At 39.1% G+C, this 20,199-nt stretch overlaps 3 protein-coding genes and 2 pseudogenes across 3 annotated transcripts in view; 2 read left to right on the plus strand and 3 right to left on the minus strand.

Annotated features, from left to right (window-relative positions):
* The window catches only part of LOC138058105 (uncharacterized), a 91,417-nt pseudogene that overhangs the window by 60,610 nt on the left and 10,608 nt on the right, over nt 1-20,199 (plus strand).
* LOC138058113 (sentrin-specific protease 7-like) lies at nt 13-3,132 on the plus strand (the record flags this gene model as incomplete). The annotated part of the gene is made up of 7 exons (XM_068904004.1): nt 13-38; nt 347-436; nt 1,607-1,660; nt 1,854-1,952; nt 2,293-2,386; nt 2,561-2,635; nt 3,022-3,132. Coding segments are annotated over 7 exons (549 nt in total), but the record flags the coding sequence as incomplete, so codon positions are not given.
* Nucleotides 7,955-9,268, minus strand: LOC138058123 (uncharacterized). The gene is made up of 2 exons (XM_068904014.1): nt 8,837-9,268; nt 7,955-8,788 (listed from the first exon to the last, which is right to left on the minus strand). The coding sequence occupies exons 1-2, from the start codon at nt 9,266-9,268 to the stop codon at nt 7,955-7,957; spliced, it is 1,266 nt and encodes a 421-aa protein (XP_068760115.1).
* Nucleotides 14,661-16,538, minus strand: LOC138051516 (uncharacterized; annotated as a pseudogene).
* The window catches only part of LOC138051523 (uncharacterized), a 4,327-nt gene continuing 434 nt past the window's right edge, over nt 16,307-20,199 (minus strand). Inside the window, exons 2-7 of the mRNA XM_068897750.1 lie at nt 19,586-19,628; nt 19,038-19,281; nt 18,180-18,647; nt 17,603-17,827; nt 17,043-17,236; nt 16,307-16,559 (exon numbers count right to left, since the gene is read on the minus strand). Coding sequence (XP_068753851.1) covers nt 17,093-17,236; nt 17,603-17,827; nt 18,180-18,620 — 810 coding nt within the window. The 5' untranslated portion in view covers nt 18,621-18,647; nt 19,038-19,281; nt 19,586-19,628 and the 3' untranslated portion in view covers nt 16,307-16,559; nt 17,043-17,092. The remainder of the gene's footprint in view (nt 16,560-17,042; nt 17,237-17,602; nt 17,828-18,179; nt 18,648-19,037; nt 19,282-19,585; nt 19,629-20,199) is intronic.

The raw sequence follows: 20,199 nt of genomic DNA on the forward strand, positions 1-20,199 counted from the left end.
CACTTTACGCAAAATGGTGACCACTTTGTGCTCCCCAGGTAACTTAATGTTCTCTCTTCACCGGACGGTCAATCAAATGAACGATTTAAATATTCATTATTCGCATGATAATTGTTTGTCCTCAGTTTCAATAGACACAGTGTTACTCGTGATGTTATTAGCTCTGGGGATCGATAGGACTAACGACAGTACAGTTGTACGTGATCATGATTTGGATTGCTGATCCCATAATTTGACGGTTTCCTTCGCCCAGTAATGTTATACTTTACGTTAATTTGCCTGGATCACGTGTATTGATTACAGACCACAGCAAACGTTTTGTTTTTTTGTTTGACATCTTTATTAGTGCCGAAGAACGCTATAAGAGGGCTTCTTCTTTCACAAGAAGAGTGAACATTTTAGACAAGGGTTTGATTTTCGTCCCTGTTTGTAGAAGGTTAGTGTGGTGTGTGTGGTTTTTGAAATGAAGAGTGAGTGGACGTATTCAGGTATTTCATCTGGATAAATTTAAATATTTCGACCACGAGTACAATAAGTACTTTGGCCACCATGCCAAAGAAGTAAGTAGCGTTCTTAAATGACCCGCATCCTACTAATATTTCACTTAATATTCCTACTTGTAAATGAAACCCTGACCGTGGGTGCAAGCTATGCCATGTCTTAACGCAGCCTTAACTACTTGCTATAGATAGATAGATCTTGAATTGAGCAGCTTTAATGCTCGCCACCATCGCGGCTTTAGTATTAGGGTGCGTTTTTGTGGGAAAATCCGAAAACGGATTCTGGAATCCAAAAATGGATTTTGCGTTTTTTTGGCGAAATCCAAAAAGACGGATCATGAATCCAAAGTATCCACACTCGAGGAGGATACTTCGGATTAAATCTAAATCCGGACTTTTGAGATTCATCACTTCAGCGTTTTTTTGGGAAAGGATTGGAAAAAAAAGTATTTTTGACAAGCGGTGTCCCATGCAAAAATGATACACAACTTGACAGTTCAGCCCAAATGTTTTTATCGCGCCATTTTTACCATACGGTCGAAGACATGAATAGGTGGAAAATAGTTAGGTCTCCTGCAAATTTCACACCAGAAAATAAAACCAAACGTTCCTTGACAACGATAACATTGTTAGCACCTTTCCTACAGCGAAAAAACCATGTTTTTTTGTCACTTCATTTTATTGGTCGCTAAGGTTTTTTTTTCTGATAGCATTTTCATTTAAGAATTTCTCCAAAACAAACTTGACCCCCTTTTTTTTTTCTTGTTTTTAAAATTTGCACGCAATTGTTTGCGTTGTCATGGAAAATAATCCTTTGTTTGGATTTTGCGCTTTTTTTTTTGCGCTGAAGAATCCATTTATCCGAGATCAAAAATCTTGTTTCGGATTTTCCAAAAAAAAAAAAAACCCACCCGTAGTGTTATGCATACAAATCTTCTGATGCAGTTTGAGTTATATATACTTATCGTTGATGCTTAAGCTTCCCTTCTCCCCGCAAATATTGGTTATATTCGTAACCAAATAATTCTTTACTTTCAAATGGATTTGAAGAAAAGCCACATGTTAATTCCACTTTTTTTTTTCCCTTCACCATGCGCCTATTGCAGTGGACATTGGTTCCTAGCTTTGATCTGCAATCTCCCGTCACTGTTCGACAAAGGGTGAGAAAAGTTTGTTGATAGTTCGTTTGGATGATGTTGATAATTTTCACCGTGGTGTTTTCAGTAGTACGAGTATGAGTTTTTTCATGACCAGAAAAGTTAAGTGTTTAATGAAGAATAGATTGCGTTCTGGAATCGTAGGAAACTCAGTACATGCAAATCTGACTATTGTTCTATTTTTTTCCCGGTTTAGGTCTCCGATCGTTATTGTAGATTCAATTGTTTGGGGATCTGAAGACAACTTCCTGGGCACTCCATCGTCAAGAGAGCAAGAAGCTGAACTGATTCGAAAGTAAGATAATTTATAATTCCCGCTCAGCTCTCAGAGCTATTGTGCTGTCGAAAACAAACCCAAGTGTGGTATGTTTATGTCATTCATTAAAGATGTTTAAAAAAATCCTACGCAGTAAGAATGGCAAAACGAAAAAAGCAATGTTTTACCAATATGCCAAAGGTTTCGTCTGGTGAAGTAATACGAGCCTCTATTTTACTTTGTTTTGTTTATTATTATTTTTATGTATATCAAACTTAGTACTGCATGGTGGTAAGGTTGAAGTATAAGAGATGTTGATCCGTTCCCTTTCATTTTGATACCTCTCTTTGCCAAATGTGTTTTGTATTTTGACATACAGTTTTATTAGCGAGTGGTGGGCGGACAGACAGCGGAGTGCAGATGCCCCTGTTCATGAATTTAGTGACAAGTCAATGCCACTTTTATACCCTCGCGTAAGCCTTAATCAACCGATTGTCTGTTCCACATTGAAAAGCTATCGATTCATATTCAAGTCGTCGTCTTATTGACTTTAAAAACAAATTGCAAACGTCAGTGAAATGCCGTGGAAATTACTCTTTAACTCGCGAGAAATAGTAGTTAAGCCATTGTCATGCTCGTCTCAACAGGTACCTCAGCAAGAAAACGGGTATGACTGTGGAGTGTTTCTCTTATTATTCTTTGAAGAGTTTTTCAAACGCAAGGTTAGTTGAACAACTTAAAGTCTGTAAGGTGAGGGAAGGGTAGGGTTGAAAATGTGAGATCGTTTCTATCACTGAACTACAGAAGTTTGATAGGTAGATTGCCCGCCATGACCAGTGGCGTAGCGGGGATGTTGAGAGGGACGCAGGGGATTTGGGGGGAGGTATTTACTGTACGCTTTCAACCAGTACCTCTGAGTTGCTGACACGAATTGTCGCATGTTTTTTGAGCCTACTCTCTTGTCTTCGTGGCATATCATTGCCTCAAGCTCAAACTGACACTTAAGTCGTTGTTTCATCACAAACCCTTACACTCACACTCCTAACTAGTTTCAGTGAATTGATTTTCTTATGGACTGGGTCTACAGTTTGTTTCCTTTCTTTTTCAGTTTCCAATCGACGACCTCCTATCAGAGAAACCCCTTTTGTGGTACAACCAGTCTTCTGCTCTCCAGTTAAGGAAGAGGATAGCCAATATTTTAAAGAAAATGGGAGATTAAATTTGGCCAGCCAGTTGTAGAATGCCGTGTTGATAGGAATTTTCAGTTTACTTTTCTTCAGTTCTGTAACAAGTCCTACGTGTTAAAAACAGCGCTTTGTGGTTCACAGCTTTCTTTTAAGAGAATGGCAGTTATATTTCTGGGCCAGTTGTTCAAATCCCGATTAAGCTAATCCTAGGTAAGCGTAAATTTTACTTGTTATTTTTTTACCACCAAAGGAGGCGGGTTTGCCTCTAAATTGTGGCCCAATAAGGTTATAAATTACAGATTTCTTTTCTTTAAAGTGCACCTAACCCCAAAATATTTTTTTCGCTAAAATAAATCTTTGCACCTGTTCGAAACGAATTGCGGCCATTTTTTCCTTTTTCTAACAAATCCTGCCATTTTATAGGCTTCGAAAGTTGCGAAAATCCGAGCATCTTTTGCTCACGACTGAGTCAGAAGGGGAGTGGGTCTATTCCTGCCTTGACGTCACAATCTACTTTGCATGCATTTTTACAAAGAGTTAATGCAATGTAAATCAGTTTGTGACGTCAAATCAGGAATAGACCCACTCCCCTTCTGACTCGGTCGTGAACAAAAGATGCTTGGATTTTTGCAACTTTCGAAGCCTATAAAAAGGCAGGATTTGTTAGAAAAAGGTAAAAATTGCCGCTATGCGTTTCGAACAGGTGCAAAGATTCATTTTAGCGCAAAAAATATTTTGGGGTTAGGTGCACTTTAAACCTTTTCCCACTAATCAAGGATTAGCTTAATCGGGCTTTGAACGACTGGGTCCTGGAATTTTTTTTGGCTCTCCAAGACATAAACCACTTCAGAAAAAGGTGAAAGACAATGGAGTGGCCCATTCCAAAGGATGTATCTGCTTACACTTTAAGGCTATTTTAAGGCAGATAAAAGCCCCGTGTAAATAAATTTTACCAACAGAAAATTGTACTGAGGTCTTGCCATTTGTTCTCTGTTACATACAATATCCTTCCCCAAAGTTAATTGCTGCACAACGTTTACATTCTTGATCAAGTTTATTTGTTACTTCTGATGTTCATACACGCAAGCTATCTTCAACTGACAACAGTAATTTTTGCTTAACACTAACTATCGACAAACCTAATCATGCCCTACCCAGCCAGGGAGAACCCACTTAGTCAAGTTCTAATAGAGAGCGGTCCTGCAGCACGGTTTCTATTAAGACTGAAGGAACTCCACTTGCCGGAAAGCCAATAAAGTCAATATTTCGATACAGTTCTTCAAAGGGTTTTGTCGTGGAAATATATCAGTGTGGAAAGTGGCCATTGAAAATTTCATGTTTTAAAACTACGGACTACGTTAAATTGTTTCGAAGAAACTAGAACGACTGAACAGTAACCAACCGCTTAAATTGTTTCTTGTGTGCTAGTCAACAGGCCTTATTCACGAGAGTGTTAAGTATTTATGAGTCAACGAGTTAGTGCAGTTAATTAAACTATAAAGTGAAAGCTAAAATTTCAGAGTTTGCTTAGGCCTCATCACCGAAACGAGGGCTTAGGCTTAATCACCAAATATTGCTATATTGACTGTGAGTCTCATTGACTCATTTGACTCATAAAACATGCGTTCTCTATTCACGATGGCCACCATGTTGGATTTGCTATTATCATGCAAATTAGCTACACAATTCTGAGGGGGCAAACAACACAAGTTCGAGAGGTTATAAAAAACATCTTAGCCACACAGAAGATTTGTTTCACGTTCATTGAATGTTTATCACCTAAGCAGTAAAATGCAATCATTACACAAGGTACTTAGACTTTTCTCTCGTGAAAAATGAGCAGATAACGAAGTCAAAATGTCAAAGGCAATCAAAAGATATAAATTATTACAAAAGGTACTTATTTCTAAATACTAAAAAGGACTTTTTGCAATGTTATTTCAATATTTCGACGAGCCAATTTTCCGCAATTTGCCTTTTTTCCAGTGTTTGCCCCCCAGCATAACACATGGCTAATTTGCATGACAATTTGAAAACAATCATAGCAGCTATCGTGAATAAGGCCTATTACAGTAGATTAAACGCAGATTGTAAACAATGAGCTGCAAAAGGAAATTTTTCGAGAAGACTACAACATGGTTTACGTGTAAATCGCGATTCAACTTGTTGGATGCCCGATGACACCTGTAACTAATCGCTCATTGAAATACGAAAACTAACTAGAATAAATCGTTACTTCGGACAAGCTAAAGGGGTTTGTAACGCAAAGCTAACCCATGGACTTGGAATTCAATAAAACGTCCCACTGAAGTTAGAGTCGATAGACACAGCAAGGAGAAGTGTAACAAGGGTCGAAATCATCTTTGCTTGTCCGAAGGGCGAGATTTCGTAAATAACCTACTTATTTTCATGTTGCAATCTAGAGCAAAGAATCACTAATAATTACTCAATAGTTTCGTTTTATGGCCTCTTTAGTGGAAGTGATCGATCTCTTGATTTAAACGGAGATTTTCATCACAAAAAATCTAACTGTAAGTTTTCCGTATCGTGAGGAAGTATATAAAGCAGGCTACCATATCAGCTCTACTTCCCTTGTGCATCGTCCTTCGCCCAAGCTGATTTCAATTGTGGATCTGCTTGTAGGTTTCCTGGCTGTATTACTTGCTCTTTGTTTCGCAATTTCTAGGGCTGCATCTGGATCCATTTCTGAAATATCCGGAACTTCCTCATGATTTCTGAATAACGCTTCGGACTTGAATCGCACCACACTTTACTCCCCTAATAATGTGTGGAATTTTTCTTCCTCGTATATTTTGTACGAGAAACGCCTCGTCTTCCTTTTAAAAATAGGCTGACGACGATGTTTCACGTCGCGCACACTGTCCAGTATTGGAAAATCCAAGCGATTTAGCATGTGTAAAAAGTACTGTTCTGGGACTTGAAAGCAGTCAACGTGACACCACTTGGCTAAGGAAAAGAGAACGGCGTCAGGACAAACCAAAACATTGTAGTTTTGTAAACAAAACAGCCAACGGCTTACCTGGATGATCTGGCACAAGACAGCAATTTATGCGCTCCACCAGCACCCCCAACCACTTAAAATATTCTTCTCTGTCTTCCGGCGCCAACATAACTCCTTTTGGTTCGTCAGCATGTATGCCGTAATCATCTTCAAATCTCGCTCTTCCAAGGATGTTCCCTTGATGATTAAGCTGGAAATGTTTCCTCAGAGAATTTCCAGTTCGGAACTTTTTGTTACACAAATCGCAATTCACTGAAAAAGGCATACTTGACTTCTCACTTCGGCGTGTGTCAATTGAAATGACAGCATAAGGCAAGTAATTAACATATCGACACAACTAACATTGTTACGCATGGACAAGCTAAAACAAAAACTGGTGTCGGGTGTTTCCCATTCTCGTCACCAGAGCCTCGGGTCGACCCAAGGCTCTGGGAAACTCTGCGTAGCAGAACATGCACCGTAGGGTTCTTACAGCCAAAAATTGGCTATTTGAGCCTTACGGCGCCTGCTCACTCCTCGTGCTAACATGAATGCACCAATTAGAGTTGCTTTTAATTGTTCTTCACGAAAACCAATGAGCAGACACTTTGTTTCAGGGTTCCCCAGAGCTCTTCTCTCCCTCGGTCAAGAGAAGAGCTCTGAGGTCGAGATCGGGGCGTTTCCGTTCAAATGTGTGAGAATCATATGAGGTAACCCAGTCCCTGAATAATTTTCTCGTTATTAGTATTGTGAGTCAGTCAGATCGATTCAAAATATATTGCCTGAAATGCGATAGCTATGTCAAAGTATAGGAAGCATTCCATCGAGGAAATGAGGAAACGTTCAAAATCAAGGAAAAAAAGAAAGAATATGGCGAGGAAGCACTCAAAAATCGAAAGGGATACATCGGCATCAGAATTTCAGGTCAATGCAGGGGAGCCCAACCATTCTGGTGAGAATCCTGAAATGGAAACAAGGACGATAAACTTCCTCTTAAAGGGCAACCACAATTGAGCATCAGGCCATATATCTCTGGAGGCCAGAGTTGCGAAGCAAACAAGAACAAATTTATATTTGACTGGATTCTTCAGTGTTTCCGAAGATCTCACGTGATATTGAACTTCTACCCAAGAAGACCAAGTGTGTTATTGCATTGAATCGGATGCTCATCGAATTGTTGAAATGGATGGATTGAGGAAATCACAACTTTTCACGGCGCTGATATTTTAATCCACTATTCCTTCTCACCGTACCGGGTACCAATCAGTACTTCCAAGCTGAATAAAGCTTTTCCACTTCATTTAATAAATTCAAACGAATTTATGTACAAGTGTGCCCGAATTATGTTTGGTGCAACAAACAAAAGAGCCTTTCGCCGCTCAGTGGTCACTTCCTTGTTTGCCTTTTGATAAGAACAAAGCACAGTTGCGGCTTTTTTAATTTGTTAATTACCGTGAAAACAATGACAAAATTTAAGCCCTTTAAGTTAGAACCTTCCTGCCTCTAAAAACCGACAAATATGATCTCGCTTTACTCCTATATAAATTACCCAGTAAGTGTAAGGGAAGTTTTGCAAATTCAGAGAACAACTACGAATGTCTTTGTCAAAAACGGTTTATGTTCGCAGATACAACGAAACTGAAACTTTTCAGTCCTTAGCAACAACTAGGCACGTTTCAGGAATTTTTTTGATATAAAGTTCATACAACGATCTCGAAACAACTAGCCCTAGTCAAGCAGTTAATGGTCTCGCATCTCCAGAGTTTACTGAGGAGTGAGAAATTTAAGAACTGCACAAAAGTTATAGGCAAAAAATTGAGACCTGGAAACAAGAGAAACGCCAGTAGCAATTATTACATCAACTCAGCAGGTGTCTGTATGCCTGTCCTTTCCAGGTCAGATTTAAGTTTGCCAAGTTCGTCCATAAAAAAAGCAAGAGTAGCTCTTGATGACGGTAATTCAGCCGTACCTTCCTTAACCAGTGCACGGACCTTGGGATAAAATCCAACTACTTTTGCTACAGCTTTTAGCATTCTTCCTAAAGAATACAAGTCGCTGGCAATACTGTAGATGCGATTCTTGATAACTTCTGGGGCCAAGTAAGTCTTTGCTGGGGTAGTTCTTTTTCTATTTGATAGTGCTGACCCAGAACTTTCTGCCACCTTCGTACCTTTCCCAAAATCTATGAGAACAGGTTTGAATTTCGATGACTGTATGAGATCTTTTTCAAGAACATTGTTGGCTTTGATGTCATTATGCAGGTAACCTTTTGAATGCACATGTTTCAGGGCCAAGCATATTTGAATGAATATTTCAATGCTGTCCAACGGTGTAATCATTCTTTTGTTGGCAGCCTTGTGGAGGGTAATGCTTTCTCCATTCACCCCATGAAATTGCGTCACCAAGCACAACGGCTCCTTTTTAGTAACGACACCAAAAAACATCGGAAGTCCCGTGTGGTCACCTAAAGCATTAACGATCTCAGCCTCTCTCAGTAAACTCTTCTTTGCAGACTCTTTGCTTTCTAGGGTGTCGTCGTGAGTCATTTTCTTCACAATCACTTCGATACCTCGATAGCGAGCGTGGAAACATTGTCTGTAACTTCCACTGCCAACAGCATGCTCAGAGAGCAACTGAAGATAATCTGGATCCAGTTCTTTCAGACAAGCTTTATACTCTCTTGGTATCTGAATATTTCTTGTGATCACACGTCAAAGTCGATGGCCTTCACTCACAGTTGATTTACGGGGTTTTTTCTCAACGGCCTTTGCCCCACGTGCCATCTGCAACATCACCGCTCCGCTTGAAAATCCCGTCAAAGGTCGCTGGTCGCTTACTAAAACCCCACGTGCATTTTGTTGAAATGCGGAGGGCTTTCTTTGCTCGACTTTGGCACTATCCTTTAAAATAATATTCTTTTCAACATTTATGCCTTCGCCGACTGAACAAGGAGGATTATTAAGTTGGTCTTTGAGGTCCATTCTTGTGAGATCATTTCTTTCTTCCACAGGCATTTCGGCTGAAGAGTTTTTTGTAGCATTTTTTTTCCGCCGCTCATGTTTCCTCTTCTTCCATTCTTTCTTCTGCTTCGATTTCTCTTCATCAGTGTTACCACACGAATACATGGCTTGCTTCGAAATTCGCTTACCAACATTTTTCTCCGCCATGTCCAGTTAATTTCAAAATGTCTCAGATTTCGTTTCCAGTCTCATAATAGAAGCATTTTAAATAATAACTTTCCAATTTAGCGTCTCGTCTGTCTGAGAATCCATCTTTTAGCAAAGATCATATTCTCTATACTTCTCTGGGTCACTTTCAATTAATTGACAGTTTAATGACACTCCAACGCATTATGACAACTTTTTGGTGTGAAACTCGGCGGGTCTTAATTTGAGGTATGTTAGGAATCCTAGTACGGCATACTAGCATTCCTTAAAGATACTTACGGTCAGAGCTCCGTGCGTCCCCTCATGCTGATCAGAAAATAGTGGTCCCCAAGGTGGAAAAGACAAAGAAAAGATCCTTCTCGGCTAAAGAAGAGCGTCTCCCAATCTACAATGTTGGCAAGCGAGTTGGGCCCCCACCAAGAAAAGTGAGGGATGTTGACGGCGAAACAATTCTTAAAGAATTTACAAAGAAGAATCTGCTGTTCATCCTTGCTCGTCTACATTACGCAGCCCATCAACGAAAGGTCAGCAGCTGGACTGAGTTTGACATCACGGTTCACGACAAAGACGCCATCATTCCCAATAATGTAGGCTATTTGCCGACCATTAACGAAGCCCTCAACCGATCACTCACTATCTTGCGCTCGCTCCACCTAAAAGCATCATATATGTTTTCAACCAGGCCATCTATGCCAAGGCGTTTGAGGTGAAGTGCAAGGAGTATGAGAAGTTCAAGCCCATAGTTCTACGTCTTGGAACTTTTCATACCCTTGGTACATTAATCTCTATCATCGGTAAAAGGTTCCAGCCTGCTGGTCTAAAGGACTTATTCATTGAAGCTGGGGTAGTGGCTGAGGGCTCCCTGTCTGCAGTTCTGGAGGGCTGAAACTATAACAGGGGTGTTCATGTGCACAAACTGGCTTACGAGGCATTCATAAGGGTGGCGTTGGAAGGATTTTATCCTTGGCTTAACGAGTCACACCCAGCAGACAGTCGTCAAGTACAAACATGTCTTGATGAAATTGGTACCCTAGCTGATGAACTGTGTAAAGAAAGACACGATGAGGTTTTCAAGAGCCGAGTTTTCCAGCGTTTTTCTGACCTTTTTGCTGAATACAATCTTCATCTCCGGAATACCAATGGCCCCCTTTCAGCATTCTGGATGTCCTATACAGACATGATCGAGCTACTACTTCACATGATCCGTGCCTCCAGAGAAGGTAATTGGGAACTCCATCTCTCCTGTGTCGCCAGATGCTCCCATGGTGCTTTTCCTACGATGCTATCAACTACACAAGATACATGTCAGCTTATTACAGCGATATGACAAGTCTACTAGATAAGCACCCTGAGGTACACGAGCTCATGACAAACAGTGGATTTTCAGTTTAGTTGAGCAACGACAATACATTTGGAAGAATTCCCGTTGACCAGACTCTTGAAGAAACCATAAACAAAGATACCCAAACACCTGGGGTCCCAAGGGCTTTAGTTTGAAACATGGAGCCGTACAAAGGTACTGTATCTGTTCCTGCACAGTTTGCGCGAAATGGTCGGCTATGCCAAAGGGAAGCACGGCCATGCTAACCTTCACTCGTCTCGCATTGACCAAGATGAGAAAGATGTTGCCGCAATGTTTGATTTAATAAAGAACTGGACAGATCCATTTGCAGGCCATGTGCAACTGTCCAGCACCTCAACAGGAGCTGTTGACACTACTGCTATAGCAGACGACCTTGCGATCTCGCCTATAAAGTTGGAGAGGCAGCCTACGCTGATTTCAAGAAGACCCGTCTCGAATCACAGCCCCCAAAGGTAAGGTTCAATGACAAATTGAAGAAGCAAAAGCTGAAAACCTTCAGTGCTTTATCGAAGACCAAGATTTGTTTGCGCGGATGATCGTAATTGCTGAAAGACCGTTCTGCAAATGCAAGATGTGTTAAAGCACCCATTGGGCCCTCTTCCTGCTTCCCTGACCTGCAACAATGGCTTTTCCCGCAAGACCAATAAGGCACAACTTGGCAAAGAATTAGAGAAATTCATACAGCCAAAAACAGAGGTAACACGGTCGTCAGCTTACCTAATAGATGGGATGGCTCTGGTCCAAAAGCTGTAGGTAGATTATTTCACATTTGGTGAGATTGCAGACAAGATTCTATCTAGAGTGTTGCTTGAGGGAGAGGCAGAGACATTCCCATTAAATCAGCAGAGAGACAACTCAGAGGTGAAAGTGATGCAATAACTTTCAAGAACCTTGCCGCTGGCCAGAAGGTCAAGCAATTCAAGGATTTTTTTACGCAATGGTGACAACAAAAGAAGTCTTCTCAGGTTTGTCCTGGAGCACTGGCAAAAAACACCGAGTCGCAAGAGACTGGAAGACAAGGAGCTGCACGTAACATGTGGAAACCAATGCTACAAGATCACTGCTGAAAGAATAGAGGAAGAAAAAGAGCTAAGATCTGAACAAGAGGAGGCTGATACACGACTTCTCCTGCACGCGCAACATGCAGCAAATGAGCAGCAATATAAGTCAATCATTGTATCCTCAGAAGACACAGACGTTAGAATCCTGTGCCTTACGTTTTCATTTTCCATTGATTTACTGATTTATAAGCGTTGTGTTTCTCAACTGAACGCTCGGCATGCCGACATTGGAAAAATAGCCCACGTTATTGGCCAAAATGCGTGCAAAGCACTACTAAGTTTGCACGCATTTACGGGTTGTGATGCAGTGAGTGCGTTTGCAGGGATTGGGAAAGTGAAACCCCTGAAGAAGTTACTGAGTAAAAAGGAATACCAACGCACATTCCAGCAACTTGGAGAAAACTGGTTGATGTCTGAAGATCTTTTGATGCAGTTAGAGGCATTTGTCTGTGATATCTATGGCCAAGAGCCATAATGGGACAGAGACGGAAACGCCACTCTGGCCCTTGGGATATGTGAATTTCACTAAAGTTATTTTTAGACCTGTGGATTAGTCGGAAGTTAGCTTTCCGAGAGGTTCGCAAACTTTTATTCGGTGAAACGATGTAAGAGAAAAATGGCGTCGGGCATGGAGGTGTGTTTTATCGATGAGAGCAATTTTGTTATCTACGGGAAAGGTTTTATCTTAAAAGATGATGCAGATAATCTAAATTGTGAGGTTGATTCCTTAATTTCCTTGGAGTGGAATGATTCGCCTGATGAAATATCAGACTTTGAGGAGGAATTGATGACCGGCGCAAACAGCGATTCTGAAAGTGAGCTTTCAAGTTCATCAAGCGCTACGTACGATCACAGCGACGACAGTGAATTCGGTGCAGGACCTTCAGCACCAAGTAAAGGTGGAAGAAAGAAACCTAAAGCAAAAAGCAAACAGAGAGAAGGGAATATTAATCGTCGCACAAAAAAATCGAAGCAGCCTAACGTCAATCCCAGTACTAGTGAAGCAACGTCGACCAGGAATTCAAACGAAAACAAAAACACTAAAAAGCATCAAGCAAATGCGGCGGAGATCAAAATAAAAAAGCAAGAAAGATGAGGACAAAAAAGGAACTAGACGAAACGTTGATGAAACTAGGGGCTAAACGTCCCATGGGCTGGAATTTTGTATCGGAACAGCTTTTTAAACATCCAGTCATGAAACATTTGGAAAACCATGGAAAGCTAATCAAAGAAATACTCGAGGCTCGCTAGGCTTTTCTGTTTACATAAAACATGTATCTGCACTTGCAGAGGAAGTAAAGAAAGACGGCAAAGTTCATTTGACATTGCGCTGGATGAACACTCTAAGAAGCTATTTGAAAGATTCATCACAAAATTCAGAGGTTAATGTACCCTAGTGTTTACTCAATTGTCCAGTAAATATTCATCCGCTACAATCCGGGCCGTGACAGGAATTGTGCACTCTCTTGTTTACAACTTCGCCCAGTCCGAATCGTACAATTTTTCGCAGCCTGTGGATGTTCAGCAGAAAATTCTACCAGAGGATGACGTTACTTTGTACAGATTGTCAGGGGCAGCTCTTTGTCAAATGATTAAACTAAGAAAGGATACCCTGTCAGAAAAGAAAGGCAAGAGAAAGCTCACTTTGCAATGCAGGATTGACATGGAGCTTGAACTGGATATTTTGGAGAAACTTAAAGAATCTGACACAAACAGTCTTCCTCAGGCTCTGAAGCTGCTTGATGAGGGTAATGTGACTTTTGTGAAGAAGGATTTTCTTAACTTTGTGAGGGATGCTGATGTGAATGAGAGGAAACTGAACAAACACAAAAACAATTTTTTGAGGTAGTTCACTTTAATGTGTATAAGGATGAGCAATTGTTAAAATCTTTCAAATGGTCACTAGGAAAATGTGGGGCATTAACTCAAAATTCTTCTTCTTCTGTAATTAATAAGATATACAGTAATATGCTTCACAAACTCTGTAATACAAGAACAAAGGGGTTCTTCAGAGGAAAATTTGAGAGGGTCTTGGCCAAATCAGGTAAAGTTGTTGAAGCTGGTTAGTCCCTGAGAGACAACCTGAAGACATTTAGCATTGCCAAAAAAAGGTAAACACTATTAATTTTCATGTAAGAAGTATGCAACTCTAAGACATTGTATGTGATCACACAGGTCAGGAAAAAACAGACCAGAATTTTGAAAGCTAGAGAAATTCTGAGGGCCAAAGAAAACAATCTAATATAAGGGGAAGGCTGTTCCTAATTTCTAACCCCAAAAAACATTTATGTTCTTTATTTTTAGTTTCTGAGGTTAGTATCTCTGGCAAAACAAAAATATTTTTTAATCAGTTCAGTTATGTAATGCTCCTGATCTGCATGTGTGATCCACATTGAAAAATTGTGTCAAATTTTACACAGCGAGCAGAGGCTCCATTGTTGCTGTATGAGCTGTAGCATACCTGTGAAAAATGCTTCTTCTCACAAGCCAACTTGTACAGCAAAAACGTAAATGCTTGCAGGGTTGTCAAATTTGAAACGGTGAGTGTAACGTCCTATCACAGTCCAAAAATGTCAATAAGTTCATCTTTTCCAATGTTAAGAAACTCTAAGGAGGTCATAAATGGCTTGCATACTGTAGTGTTTTATTTACACTGAACAATGATACATCAATACTACTTTAATCCATACACCCTTTTAAATCTGTAGATGACTTATTTAAATGTCATAATCAGAAAAAGCTTAATTTCTGATGTGTAAAGTTAATTCTGTTATGGTATCAAAATTAACAAATGTTGAAAACAAATTCCAGTAGCTTTTTTCTTATAGATAACAAGAACCACATTATTTAAAGCTTGGTTTAGTCAAACTTCAAGATAAGTGTAAGCAATAATGTTGTTTTCCCTTTGGCTCAATTTTCAAAAATTTTAAACTCAAATTCCTGCCAAGAAGATCAACTGATTTTGTGGGGGTTTCCCTTGAGAAATCCCATTCAGAACACAGTTCTACACTAGTCTAGATTTTTAGCACCATAACAATCATTGTTGATTATCAATAGTTGTGGTTTGCTACATGAAAGTGAAACCCATGCTAATTTTTGAGTAAAAGATGGTGTGAGCTTGCTCTGTATTTTTAAAAATTAAATTTACTCTTTGTCAGTCAATCTCAGTTTCTTAGTCTTGTGACTTTGGTTACTTTTCTAAATACAGTTGTAGGTGTTAAGGGTTACACCAGGTATGTGTTACTGTATTTTCTCAATTAACGCTTTGTCCCGAATAAATGACAGGTCTTGGAGTGGAAGTTGTAGATATCCCCCCCCCCCCCAAGATATTTATTTGTGGTTTAATAAACTGACAGACGAGTATAAAAGGCAAGATACACGGCTGTCAAGAAAAAGGTATAACAAATATTCTTTAGTAACAATAAGTCCAAATAAACTGCAAATTAAAAAAAAATGCCAGTCCACAAGGCCTAGTTTGAATTAAACACCAGGGGCAGTTAATTGAGAAAATACAGACCGTAAATATGTTGTTCCTGTTGGACAATAACATAATGGTAGTCAAGCCAACTTCCTATGATACAGTGAGTGTAATGTTCAAATGACAATATTTATTTGCTTGCCAAAATATTTTAACAGAAAACAGTGTGTGTGTCCTGTTCATAGGCACCTACATCTACATATAAATAAACAATTTTGGCTACTCTGATTATTTTTAAACATGTGTGTGCCTTTTAAATTTCTCTTAGACTGGATTTTAATATTAATGCTTACAGAAAAATGTCTCCTATTCTACACAACCAACATGACACTTAAAGACTCTTATATGTGAAATTTTATGTACTGTTATCCCCATTCACTAAACTGTAAAAGAATTTGGATTAACTTTGATGCCAAAAAGCCTATGTACAATCATAAGAAACAAAGGTAAGAGTGCACAAGCCTAGATTTTCATTTATGAAATTTTGCATCACCCCTGAATACCACTTTACAATATCACTACAGCTGCTCTGTCCATGGGGTACATAGCCTACCATGGCTCCACGCTGGCCATTCGAATGGGAATCTACAATTGCAGTGGCTTCTGTCTCCCAAATTAAAACTGCCACAGTGCGGAGGCTACAGGTCAGAATTGCAAATTGCTTCGGTTGACGGCTTACCCTTTCCTGCAAAGTGGTGACCAGGGGTGAAAAATCTCCAGATCGCAAATCAAACCCAATGGCTTGCTCATAACTTGAAATATGAAGATCATCTCCACAGCTCTCCACAGCATCTTCAATGTCAAGATTTCTAGCCTCTCCATCAAACAGCAAATCATGCAGAGCATTTCCTTCAAACATCGCCCAAACCAGTACTTCAAACCATTGACTTGGTAGGGTACTTGCAGTTAACTCTGGCAGACCACGTTTGACGAACTGAAAGCCCAACAGTGAAGCAACAAGGGTACATGCATTACTTCCTTGACGGCCACCAATGGTTGACTGGCTAAGGTTACCAGAAAGGGAAAACTGCCTTAAACCATTGATGCCAAAAGGATCATAAACCAGACGAACTGAGTAAGATGATCTTGATCCAGAATTACTAATTGTACTCGTGAGTGACCCTGATACGAGGATTACATCATCTCTGTAACCACGCTCAGAATTGCGGTAAGCAATAACTTCTCTTCCACCAATGACTCTTCCTCTGAATGATCCGTAATTGATGGCAGAAACGTTACCACCCGCAGCAAATTTAAGCGCACTAATATAGACTCGATGGAGCTGCCATTTATTGGAAGAGGGCTGACAAAATAATCTGGATATACTGCATTAAACCACCTGCAGAACTGCAGGAAGCCATACACCATCAGCCTTAACAGGTCCCATGTCTGAAAATGAAAACAACATTTTATCTATCACTTGTGTAAATTATAATTCAATGACAAAGAAATCCTTTGCACACCAGAGACCATAAATATTATTACTTTTTTTACTATTACCTGGCCATGGTTGGCTACCTAATTTTGTATTTTATTCTACATGCCTATTACTTCATTTAACAAATAAGTCAATTAAAATAATAATAGTAATAATAATAATAATAATAATAATGTCAGCAGGCAAAAAAGTGTGCTTGAATAAATTTTTAGTGCATATGTTACAGGTCAAATTTGATTTTAGGTGATAATTTTGATTTCAGCAGAGGTTGATTCTCAACTTCCTTTGGTTCCTAGCCCTAATTCATGAATAATTAAACTAGCCAGAAAAATAAATCAAGTTAACAATATCCTTGCATTTTGTGCTGCTCGCTAGTGTTCATTTAAAAAAACTTAAGCAAATGAACACTAACACTTGTTAGCTGCTTTCCTCACCAGTGTTTTGATGACATGCATGCCACTCCTTAAAGAACTCGAAGCCTTTCTCAATGTTCTTCAGAACACGTTGGTATTTCGGAGTAACAGTCATGTGCCTCCAAGTAGTTGCCAGTCATCTCAATCTCAGATGCATCAGCAGGGGGTGGAACCAGCCTTGCATGTTCTTGTAGGGCTCTGATCATGTATCGTTGCTGCAGGAATAGCAATACAGATACTCAGACACAAGCTTTGAAAAGAATGCATGCAAAGTTGAATGCATACACCTTTTTATACCCTTTCACCCCTGATATCCACAAACAAATTATCCAGGCTGTTCTCAATACATTTCTTGTAGCATTCAGGTGGAGAGAATTTCTTCGAAGATAGAAGCATTTTCATCTTTATTAATTCGCAAAACCTTCTCTCCTGATTATATTGATATTGTTCAAATTAAGAAAAAAATGATTTTCATCACTTGATACATGAGCATGCTAAACTAGCATTTGCTGAGTGTATTTAAACTGTATTTAAACTTTATTATTGAGAATGAAAACAAAAAAAGTAGACAAAATACATACTTGCATAATTTTTGCGGGAAGTACATTCAAATGGGTCCAGCTATCTCGTTGAACAAAGCTATACCTAAGCCCAGGCACTCGTCTTCCTAGGTTTTGCTGAACTCTGTCCTGGTCACGTTGATATTGATCACTGATGGGCAGCCAACCAAAATCAATGCCGTCTTTTTGAAATGATTTTGAACCACTTGGTCTAGAACTGTACAATGCCGCAATGTTGTTCTTAAGCTGAAAAGTTGAAAAATAATAGACTTAAAATTAATTATACTATTTCTCATTTTTAATTTATTAAACTACATTATTTTGATCAAACTACATGTAGGAAATATTATATTCAATGACTCGTGGTGCAAATATAAAAAACATTTGTATACACTCTGTAGCGTGACACATTTACTCTCTTTGATTAAGTAGAGAATCTTTGAGAGATTCACACGGGGGACTGGAAGCCATGAAAATAAGCCTGTGGTATTTCAATGACAGAGGGCCTTTTCCAAAACTAATGATTGCCTCTTATTCATTCAACCAAAAATATAAATCAATTGAAAAAAAAATATTAATATTATTCAATGTTATAAACCTGGTGTGATGGGCAAATGACAACAAACACTCTCTTATCTTCGCTGTCTTCATATGGATTGTCAAAGGATGCTGACACAGAAAATGGGTCATCAGCAGCTGCAAGGGGGAGTTGCTCATGTTTGTAGCCGCAAAGGAGTTTTATCAGGGCAAGATTTGATGAGGCTCCATCACACACCAGTACACGGACATGGAAATCATACAACGAGAAGGCCTGGATAGTCCTCATAACACATTCAAGAAGACGTTTGTGGTCCCATGAGTTGGCACAAGTCAAATAAGGACCGATAACATCAAACTTTGATGTTAAATCTCTCCACAAAAATTGAAGGATATATGACGTTTTCTGTTGATCATAATACTCTCCTACATTCATATACACATCATGTAGCCAAGGTAGTTCCTCTGAACTCATTCCATAGCCTCTAATGGTTTCATTCATGGAATTCCAAATAATCTTTGACTGCACCTGTGTTTCAAATAAAGTTTGCTTTCAGACAAAATCAACCTTTAATTGCAACATTGCTTCCAATTAAAGTAGTTGTTAAATTGACCACAGGATTGCGCTAAAGCAAACCCTTAGGTGTGGCTCTGTCCTGTGCTTTAACTTTTGCCAATTTGGGAAACCAGAAATTCATATAGTTTTAATTTTCCACACTATACTTACCTGACCTTTACAAGTGAGTGCAAACCTTTTTTACTGTATAAAATTTTCTTTTAAAATAGAGACTAAAATAATTACAAGAAAGAACAAAAGGAAAAGGCCCAGAAATAGGTGAACCAATAGCCCACCAAGCTAATATATTTGTTTATTTATTTATACTTATTATAAGATTTTATTCTGGTTGCTTTTCCTCACCTTTGTCTCGTCAAACACCAGGACACCAACACCTACTGGTCTTTTCTTTCCTGCATCGACCCATGTTTTTGTGAAGTTTTCATATTCTTGCCTTTGATGAGCAATGTAGTCTTCATGGACCCCAGGCCCATCAGCATTTTTCCTGATGATATGTTGAAGATATTTAGTGCACGGTTGTTGCAGGATACCTAGGCTTCAAACAGCACAAAACGCAGCTGGACTCCTGGCATAGATAGCAAGAGGTCTTAAATAAAAGAATTAAGCAAAATTAAGCAAAATCACTGATGTACAGTACAATAAAGTTTATAAAAAGCATTTTTTAAAATACATGTAAATCAAGAAATAGACTAATAGTTAATTCTTATCTGTGTTACAAAACAGGCAATTTTTGTTTGGTCGGTTTTGTTGTGATTATTGCACTCCACTGTACAGGGCAATGAACTCCAAATGAACAACTCTATACCAGTAAATTCATGCCTTTGCTGCATGTTTCAACAACCTTTCTGGAAAAGCAGATAATTATAAAAATCACTTTAAAAAGAACTTACCTTATCATTGCAGACGACCACTTACTACTTTGTCTTCCAGGTTCTAGAAAAAAAAGAGAAAGAAATGACATTTTAGACTCGACTAGTTATTATTACCTTTGTTCGGGGGACTGACATGAACAGAAAAAAATATAATTTAACACCTAAAAAGAACACTCTGCTTTGTCTCATACGTGTAAACTACCTCTTTTACTACCAAGCTTTGTTGTTAAAATAGTATGAAAGAAACTATAAAGTACGACTCTTTGAGTAACATATACTCTGCTAACATGCGGTAATGCAGTGATGTTTACTTTCTGTTTTTGAAAAAAGGAAACTTACAATTTAAGAGTACCTCTCAGCAATTTTCACCTAAGACTGTGCAAGATAAAAAAATCGAAAATTGCAAAACTGCGTCACAATAAAGGACTACCAAAACCATTTTTAGAAAAATATGTTTTAGTTTGTTTCGATAATTATTTTACCTGGACGGCGAGTGAAAATGACTCCAAAATGTCACTTGCTTGAATTGCTATTTTTGAAATAGCGAATGAGTAACTTGAAAATCAAAACAACATGGCACAGCTAGAGTAATTCATGCACCCTTTAGCGCTGCTAACGGTAAAATATACCAA

Source organism: Montipora capricornis, chromosome 1, assembly GCF_036669925.1.
Source record: "Montipora capricornis isolate CH-2021 chromosome 1, ASM3666992v2, whole genome shotgun sequence".
In the NCBI taxonomy this organism is placed as follows: Eukaryota; Metazoa; Cnidaria; class Anthozoa; order Scleractinia; family Acroporidae; genus Montipora; species Montipora capricornis.

Coding starts and splice junctions, on each gene's coding strand:
- LOC138058123 (XM_068904014.1), bottom strand. CDS start 9,268: ATGGCGGAGAAAAATGTTGGTAAGCGAATTTCGAAGCAAGCCATGTAT. Junction 8,789..8,836: donor AAAAACCCCGTAAATCAACT/GTGAGTGAAGGC, acceptor AGAAATATTCAG/ATACCAAGAGAGTATAAAGC.